Genomic DNA, 10,009 nt, shown 5'->3' on the forward strand with positions numbered 1-10,009 from the left:
AAAAACGAAAAAGTAAATCAGCTTTATTGATATAAGTGAGACGCGTGGTGCATGTAATAAATTAGAGGAAGCCAGCGCAATAATGCAATAAAAGTGGGTTCATTTTTATGTATTTTCTGAAAAAATTCGTAAACAATTTTGGTAAATTTTTTCACAATTGTGTAAAATTCATTTGGTTTATTTACTAGTAAAAGAAAAAATCAGATAAGTTGGTATATATATTGTTTTATTTCGCATGTTAGTTTTATAACGACATTAACAATATTAGATAGATATAACAATGTAAATTATCGTAAAAAACTCATATTTTAAAGAGTGGTAATGAAAAATTTATTGATTTAAATAAGTATATAATTTATAATATATAACCATAAATTAACAATTTTAGTTATCAGATCTTTTTGCATGTTATGTCAACGAGCCGAGCTCAACCGAGTATTTCGGTGTTCGACCTAGGATTAGGCTTGATGAGAAATTTCCGATCTCGAGCTCGAGCGGAGCTTAAATGAGCTTTCATTTTTCCGTTGTTTTAGCTTAGGTCACGAGTAGCTTGTTTAAGTTCAAGCTCGAGCCTAGCCGAGGTATTACCAAACGTGCCTTAATAAACGAGCGTTTAACAAACAAGCCTTAAATTACCAATATCGAATTTAAATGATCATATGAATAAATTAAATATTATTTAAAAATATTATAAAACATAAAAACATATCCAAATTAAAAGGTAGCACAGTATCCTATTTATATTTTGTTAGCTGAGAAGATTAATAGGACTAAGTTACATTTGCTGTGAGGAGTGTCAACTTGCTTTGTAGTTATGTAATCCAAAGGAGTGTCAACTTGCTTTGTAGTTATGTAATTTTGAGACATTTTAATAAGTTTTACAGTCCATTCTAGCACATCCGGTATTTCATGAGGAGTGTCAACTTGCTTTGTAGTTATGTAATCCAAAGGATTTCCATTTAATGTTTCAAGGTCCCCTAAAACATATGGAACTAATCTACTTAAACGACGTATGGGAAAGGGACCAAGTGAATGGATATATATAGCCGAGGAACAAATACCACCCCTTGAAGGCGGCAATTGACAAGAGAGACTAATTTGAAGGCAAAATTGAGTCTTACCTGATGCATTTTCGCCACACACCTCAGTCACTTCACCGATTGTTATTCCCCCACTCAACATCGAATCGATTTCACTGCATCTCGTTGTGATTTTGTTTACACTAGTAGCCATTCTTTGTGATGTAGTAATCTCTTATAATTACTTTTACTTTGAAATGGAGGGATTGAACACACCCTTATATTCACCTAGTTCTAACATGTCATTGATGGATCATGTTGTTTCCAATAAATAATATTCATATATTACAAAAAATAAGGGGCTGAGTTTTGCATGACATGGGAATGCATATTTTGACTACAATGACCAAACACATCATGTTTACATTTGGTAAGACTAGTATAATGAAGTCGTTGTTTTAATAATTGTTTCCCAGTGTAATAGATTCGTTGTATGTACATTATTAAGTAATATAAAGTATACAATAAATAGTATTGTTGCCCACAAATAGCACTGGCTTAGCCTCACTGTCACAATGGTTACTCTTTCCTCCTCATTTCCCATATTGTCTACCCGTTGGTTGTGGGTTCGACGCCTAATACAACTCATTTTGTATTTTTTTTTTTTTACACTGACAAAGTAATTGAGGTTACATCAATTACATATATAGACATAACGTAAAGTACATAGCAAAAAGGGAGGATTGGATTAAAAAATTCAATTCTTAAAATACCGTTTAAACGAAAATATATCTTTGAAGAAATCAAATTAAATTACATTTACACAAAACATTCACAATCTGGTGCGCCAATCGTTAATATCAAATTCAAATGACTGTGAATAATCCTGAGACAAATGTAATTGGGACGGGTGTGCTTGAGAACTTTGAGAAGGATGTACATTAGAACTTTGTGGGACGTTCTCCGCATATGTACCCCCAACGTGATTCGCGTGTTGTTGCCTAGCACGGTAACTTGGAAGATTTCCAAATGCGTTGCAAATAAGTTCCTACATTGCACAAACAACATTTAAGTAGAAAAGTAAAGTTATATTTCCTAATGAGGACTTGCATATACGATACGAATCACCAAACAAATAAAATATAAATTTTACCTCATTAGCAATAACTTCCTCTTCAGTAACCACTTTTTTGTTCTTAGAATTCCCACCGGCCTTACCACCAAAAGGAGCATTCCTTTTTGTCTTTGCCCTACCAGTATGCCGTTTGTCAACCGGTGTTTTGATCCTGTTCTCGTCCACGACCGGTTCTACATCCCTTAATCTGGCTCTCTCACCAAATTCTCGTGGACGTAGCCTTCGACGACCAAATACATTTCTCGCATCTGGGTCCCACCAACATATAAGGTCGTCCCCTTTTTCCCCAGTCTTGCGTATTCCGACTACATCCTCCATTTTTAGCCGCACAACATCCATAGCCTCCTTGTACAACCCAAGTGCATCATCATTACACATAGCTAATTCAGACAAGTAATTATGCCGTTGTGAAAGCTCTTTGGCTTTGCCCAATCTGATAGATTCAAGAGGGTCGAAGTAAGATACTCGAATGCTCTCGTACGACCTAACACACTTCATCCACCGTTGTAGTATGTACTTTTCTGGAACAAATTGAAAATCCTCTACATCCATTGCACGCATTATATGTCTACAAAGTATTCCCGTAAATTCAAACAAGTTACAAGAGCAATGTAAATCACCATTTTCCTTATCCACCCTAACATCAAAACTTTTAAACCTTTTCCGCCAAAACGGTGAGGTTAGTTTTTCATCAGCTCTATACAACACCACTGATCCATGACATGAGGTTTTCGTGACATTTGTGTGTGTCAATCCTCTACGCTCTTTAACAACCTCAGCAAACTTCTCACTAGTGTACGTCTTAACCAATACATACTCAACTAAAACACTCTTATCAACATCAATCTTAGCAGGCTTATCAATGTTATCAAAATTATCCTGTTTCTCTTCCTAAGCTTTTATCCTCATACAATATTCATAATTATGAATGAACAAAACTAAACCACAATCTAAGTTCACGTGAGTTTTAAAAAATCTATTCATACCCTCACTCCTTTGTGTAGAAGACATACCTGCCCAAAACTTTCCTCTATTATATGCCGGAGCCCACTGACGCCTGTTATCATACGCGTCCTTCATCCACCCAGGACCCCTTAAACCGTACTCATCCATCACATGACACCAAGCTTCATCGAACTCATCTGGATCAATCAGATCATGTATTGCAGTTCTGATCAGGGTGTCTATTTTCTTCCAATCACTGAGACTACCTAGGTTCTTACTAGCATTCTGGAGCATGTGCCACAAACATAGTCTGTGACGGACGCCCGGGAAGACTAGCTCAATTGCTCTACAAATTGCTTTGTCTTGGTCGGTTAAGATGCCTAGTGGTGCCTTCCCCATACACTTCAGGAATTCTTCAAATACCCAAACAAATGAGGGAGTATTTTCATGGGAAATTAAGGCCGTAGCAAATATAATTGATTTGCCATGATGGTTTACACCAATGAATGGAGCAAATGGAATCCGATACCTAAAAAAATATAAATGTATTGGATATTACTTTTTCAAACAAATGGACCAAAGTACAATTACAAAGAATTTAAATCAATAAAAACTTAATTAAAACACGTACCGGTTGCATGCGAAAGTAGTATCAAAAGTAATAACATCCCCAAAATATTTGCATGTACCCCTACTACGTGCATCCGACCAAAATGCATTCGTAAAAACACCATCATCATCTACTTGTATTGAGCTATAAAACTCGGGATGCAAATCACGTTGTGCCTTAAAGTAAGCATCGAGTCCTGCGGCATCCGCAGCACTAAATCTTGATGAACGACGTTCGACGTTGATTGCGTTCCTCAAGTCTCTATTATTAAATGTAATATTTTCATAACCTCCCTTTTCAATTAGATGCGTACCAAAGTTCTTACTTATGCTAACACCACCCATGTCATTGATCATCGCCCTCTTAAATGTAGTACCGTCTATACATCTATAATTAACCATCAGTCTACTACAGTCAGGATTTAAAGGATGATTGTGTTGCAAGTCACAAGTCAATATAGTAAATAGCCCATCTCTACTTACACCGTAAATATTCATCTTACAACCGGTCACATTAGACCCAACACCTTTTTTCACCCCTCCCTTCTTGCATTTTAATCTAATAAGTTCCATCATATGAGGCTTTGCCTCATACTTTCCCACACCAGACTTAGATACTCCGCTTTCTTTGTACTCTTTTTTCAGCTTATTACTTTTGATAAACATCTCAAATCCTTCTTTGAAGGCATACAACTGACAAAATTCGAAAAACTCATGGCCCGTTGTAAAACACATCCCTACACTAGGGGGGTTAACGATAACTTCTTGTCCATCAGTTATTAATCTATATTGTGAGCTTTCAGGAACATTTTCATTCAGATCAGGGACACTTTCGTTTAGGTCTACCCAAGCCATACAGAACTCCCACGTATATCACTGTTGTACAAAATACGAAAAACGTTTAGGAATTTATACAATGCTGCCATACACCGAATTATCTGGCACGGTATTTATATATAAAACATACAAACATAATATATACAAGGAAATTTATAATAAACTAACAATTTATTGTTTAACCATATGGGGTAGCATACAACTTATAACGTTCTTAATACTACGTAAATATAGAATTTGTTGAAATTATCAAAGAAAAACGCCTAGTTATCTCCGTCGTTCAGATCTACGTTCTCACCAACAACAAAGTATGATTCATCAATATCAAGCAACTACAACTTATCATCAATTCAAACAAATTTAATTACCATTAAAAACACATTCATATACCATTGTTTTTTTCAGGAATTTATGAGCTAGATTTGACAAAATCACTTGAACTAAAAACTTACATTATCTTCGATGCGGGATCTCGAAGCTGAATTTCGAAGCTGAATCACCATGTAGCAGTTCTACAGTTCTGCTAAAAACTCTCCTTTGTGTTTTTATTTGTGGCAAGCTAGATAACATGAGTCCAGCTTTGCCTAATTTTTTTTAAGAGTGATTTAGGGTATTAAAATCTTACCGTTGGGTTTTTGAAATTGGTATATTATGGTTTTTTTTTTTTTTAATTACTTTGATATATGGGCGGGATAAAATTAGGGGAAGCAAAGGGCGCATTATTTCCCGCTTAGCATCCCTAAATGGCGCAATCAGTGAAAAATTTTCCCCCTAAAACCAATTGCTTTTCCCCCTAAAACTGAATTCCTCTTTGCCTACTTGGACCAACAAGCTTGCAGTGTACCTGGGCCCCAGTTACACCCAGTGTAACTGTATCAGCTCCCGACTTACAGGGCATATGGGGTTGAGTTCTTATTCAAGTCTCTAATAATAGTGGACGTTATTATAATCGGTTTTTTCATGAAATGCCCATGAGGTTTGCAATAATGCATCAAATACCCTCGCGTGTTTCGAATCACATAATATACCCCTATTTATCCATATTGTTCACCAAATACACTTAGACTTAACGGACGTTAGTCCTCCGTTAGCTATGTTTTACCATTTTACCCATAGTGAAGGACATAAACTACAAAAAAATCATCTTCTACTATTTCTCTCTCCTCTCCCCTGTTCTTCCTCCTCTCGGCGGCCGATCTCCTCTCTCTGGTCACCGGCGAGCCTAATTCGCCGTCGAATTGCAAGGATTTCATCTGCCGTAGGTAAAGCTCGTCGGATCGTGTTGTTAACCTTTCTCCTTTTGAGGTGGTCTAATTAATAGTTTTTGGTGTTAAATGATTTTTGATTCTTGAGTTTTTCCCCAAATTATAGGGTTTCTTGAAGATTTTTGAGCAATTTCATGTTAATTGCAAGAATCTGAAAATTGGTGATAGATTTGTTTCTGCGTTCTTCGGCGTTTTGATCGAAGGATTGACCGGATTTTGATCGGAGGTTGGTCTGTGGTTTGGTTGCGATTCTTGGGTTCGTTGTTGAGCGAGGCATCTTATTCCTCAGTCGGCAATTCACCTCTACAAACTCCGAAGTTCTCCACCGTCCTCCACCCCTGGTTGAGCGGAACTCGGAACTGTTTGACTGAGATGGATCTTGTCTTTGCAGTTTACAGTGTGGCATTCCCAATCGAAATCTGCATACCTTGAGGCGTTTGGTTTGTCACCAAACCTCCGTTGCTTCTGCTCTGTACTACTAATTTTTAATTTTCTATTCGTAGTTTCGTGACATAAAACGAAGAACTACATTTGAACTGTTTGTTGTCTCCGTTGTATATTTGTCATAGTATACGAATATATTATTTTGGATGTTTCTCTGTGGAATATGATGACGGTATTTCTTGAAGCAAGAGATTTAGATAAATAGTTTCTATCTTTTGTGAATTGATTCATACTGAGGTTAAAGTGGACTCTATAATGATTATGAGCTTGGTTTCCACATGTATTCAGATAAACAGCACCTCTGTCACTAATTCTGTATTGGCGTTTGTGAATAAGAATGGTTTTCTCTAAGAGAAAACTGTTTGTAATGTTTATAGATTTGTATGCAAAATGGGGGATATTCCCATAGCAAGGAAAGTGTTTGAGAGTTTGCTGGACAAGGCCACTGTCTCTTGGAGTATAATAATAAATGGGTATGGATTACATAGAGACGGGGAAGGTGCAATTTCTCTTTTCTCAGGGACGGAAGATTATGGAATAAAGCCTGATAACATTACATATCTTAGTATCTTATCAGCCTGCAGCCACGTACTTTGTATATTATTTTGTATATTTGTCATAGTGTATGAATAACAATTAGCAGAGTGATGTTTTATGTGTTCTGATCTGTATTCTGTTTTGCAGCCACGTATGTTTTGTTGTTCTGACAATTAGCAGAGTCATAGTATACGAATAACAATTACCAGGAGTATTTGGAAATGAATTGAGTATTAAGAATATCTTGTTGGACGAAAGCCTCACTCCAAAACTCAGCAACTACTCGATTCAGGCACAACAAACATGGACCAGCAGTGGGAATCTTGCTCTTAACAGCGAAAATCTTGTATTGCATTTGTCCACTTAGAAATCGGTTTATGTAAAGCCGTTAAATTCAAATACTTGGAATTTGGGTATTTGGTGCAACTTAGTTTACAAATAGGTGTATATTATGCAATAAGTTTATAAATAGGGGCATTCTGTGAATTATAAACATGACTTAACGGAGGACTAACGGAAGGTCGGATTAGGGGTATTTGGTGCAAACTTAGGTAAAAATAGGGGTTTATTATGTGATTCGAAACACGCGGGGGTATCTGGTGCATTATTGCAAACCTCGGGGGCATTTCATGAAAAAACCGTATTATAATTGATCCACTAAATGACTAAAGTAATGAAAACAAGGGCTTATGTACTTTGATATTTTTCGTTAGTAATAGTTTTCGTTTCAAGTTGTGTATGATTGTAAATGTAAGATGCTCATTGTTAATTTTATTGGAATATAAGTTTCTCCATAATAAATTAAACGGATTTTTCATGAAATGCCCCTGAGGTTTAACTAAATGCACCAAATACCCCTAAACTTTCCAGAATGCACCAAATACCACCGAGGTTTTATAAAAATACACAAAATGCCCCTAATGTTTGTAAAAATGTATCAAACACCCCTATTGACTAACGGACGTTAACGCCGTTAGTCATTAAGCTCTAACTATCTAGTCAACCTTTAATTAACAATTAATTATCCTCTAATAATCTCTAATTAACCCGATTATCCCCTAATTAATTTAGAATTTCTTTTTTTAGAATTTCTTTTCTTTTTCTTTTCTCTCTACCCCTTCTGTTCTCTCTCCTCCATTGCATCCACCTTGCTGTGGTTGTTACTATTCTGCTCTGCTTCTGTTGCTCCAGCTTCTCTTTCCTTTTGCTATGCCATCACCATCATCATCTTCTTCATGTACTCCGTATATCAGTACTAGCTTCCTCCGAAGTTTTGATACATCAAACCGTTGAAATTAGTCGATTTCTTTTTATTGGGGTTTTGAGAAGGGGGTGTATTTAATTTGTTTAGCCATTTGGCTTGGAAGAAACATCTGTTTTGATTTTCATCCATGGTTGTTCTTTTATTTTTCTTTTGATATTCTCTAACCAAATTATTTTTGATGAAACGAAAATCTGGGTCTCCTCATTCGCACCCAAATCCAGTTGTTTTTAAAGGTTAAGTTAGGATTTTTGGATGATTTAATAACTTAAACCCAACAATAATTAACCCCGCAAACATTCGCACAAGAGTCTGGAAAAAAAGCTCCTGGTGGTCTTGCGTTTGGTTCGATTTTCGCAAACATTAGGATTTGGTTCCGATTTTCGTGATTTGGTTCAGATTGGAGGAGGGGACGTGGGGATTTGGGTGGGGAGAGAGAATTGGGGAGGACTAGATTGGTGTTAGCTCCTCCTTCAGCAAGGAACAGAGTTGGGCTTGCGTTTATGGCATTCAACGATGATGTCTTCGGGGGTGGAGAAAGAGAAGAGGCGGGTGGAGATGGAACATGGTGGTGGGGCACGGTGGTGATATGGGTGGTAGAAGAAAGACTCCTGGGAAGGAGAAAGAGTATAAAGAAAAGAATAAAGAAAAAAAGAAAGAAAAAAAAAATTAGAGCTAAAAGTTAACATAAAAGTTAACGGTATAGACGGAAAAGCTCATGAAGGGCATTTTGTATATTTTTATAAAACCTCGGGGGTATTTGGTGCATTTTAGAAAGTTTAGGGGTATTTGGTGCATTTAGTTAAATCTCAGGGGCATTTCATGAAAAATCCGTAAATTAAATATAACATACGTAGTAGTTTAGAATACCTTCATAAAATTAGCATTTTGATTATATTTTAAAGTCGGGCATCGCACGGGCACTAACCTATTAAAATAAATAATCTTAAGGTACTCATATCTAAATGTACGTAAAAACATTCATAGATATGACATATGTTATACTTTGATCAATAATATCCCACGTGAGAAATTCCCCAACCCGATAATTTAAAACAATTTGTATTGTATTCATAATAGTTAAAGTTAGGCATAGACCAAATCATCACGGCACTAGACGAAATTTGCTCGACTTGACACAAGTCTCTCATAGCATGGGCTTGAGAGGTATAGTAGTGGACTATTTATGGATATCATTTGGAAATTTGGCACGAGTATAAGAGGTGATAATCTAGTCTCACATGTTGTATTTGTTAAATTTTGTTAGACCCCCACAATTCATTTTAATGTTGGCCATATAGGTTTTGCAATCCTCGGAAAATCCTCAGAGAGAAAATATGATGCCACCCACTTTTGCGAGTTTCGTGATAACCCCCAATTCCGCTACCAGACCAGACCTGTCCACCCTCTACCGGAGGGATCGGTTTCATCGGGGCTCAAACCAGACTTCACTAAGGAATGAGAAACTTAGGGTCGGTCAGTCTGCTTACTTTTAGCTGCTTGACTAAAATTTCCTTAAGGGACCCCGAGCGCAACACATAGGTCGCGCCTCTTTGTCTAAAGTTCAGCACAAACTCGCTAAACCCTACTTTTTCTCCGCCCATTCTAAACAAGTACGCAACCCAACATGATCCATGCCCAACCCCGGTACACTAAGTAACAATACCCAAACCCGAACTTTGGTAGTTGAGGCCGTACCGATAATTATTAATATATATATATATATATATATATATATATATATATATATATATATATATATATATATATATATAGCTATGCACCTATCTGTACATGCATACGCGATTAAATGGTTGCGTTTCATCGATAACAAAAGCACGCAGCTATTCTCTCACCATTCTTCTCTCTCCTCTAACCTCTCACCATTTTCTCTCTCATCAAAACCTCTCACCATTTTCTCTCTCATCAAAACCTCAAACTCTCTTTCCTCCATTGA

General features: G+C 36.6%; 2 protein-coding genes across 2 annotated transcripts; both read right to left on the bottom strand.

The window, feature by feature from the left end:
* Window positions 1–1,535: 1,535 nt before the first annotated feature.
* LOC130470225 (uncharacterized) lies at window positions 1,536–2,715 on the bottom strand. Its single transcript, XM_056839884.1, has 2 exons — window positions 2,173–2,715; window positions 1,536–2,067 (listed from the first exon to the last, which is right to left on the bottom strand). Exons 1-2 carry the CDS (start codon window positions 2,713–2,715, stop codon window positions 1,852–1,854), a joined length of 759 nt encoding a protein of 252 aa, XP_056695862.1. The 3' UTR covers window positions 1,536–1,851.
* On the bottom strand, window positions 2,715–6,116 carry LOC130469561 (protein FAR1-RELATED SEQUENCE 5-like). Its single transcript, XM_056838915.1, has 5 exons — window positions 4,998–6,116; window positions 3,731–4,584; window positions 3,115–3,628; window positions 2,775–3,045; window positions 2,715–2,722 (listed from the first exon to the last, which is right to left on the bottom strand). The coding sequence occupies exons 2-5, from the start codon at window positions 4,561–4,563 to the stop codon at window positions 2,715–2,717; spliced, it is 1,626 nt and encodes a 541-aa protein (XP_056694893.1). The 5' UTR covers window positions 4,564–4,584; window positions 4,998–6,116.
* Between the last annotated feature and the right edge of the window lie 3,893 nt (window positions 6,117–10,009).

Source organism: Spinacia oleracea, chromosome 3, assembly GCF_020520425.1.
Source record: "Spinacia oleracea cultivar Varoflay chromosome 3, BTI_SOV_V1, whole genome shotgun sequence".
In the NCBI taxonomy this organism is placed as follows: domain Eukaryota; kingdom Viridiplantae; phylum Streptophyta; class Magnoliopsida; order Caryophyllales; family Amaranthaceae; genus Spinacia; species Spinacia oleracea.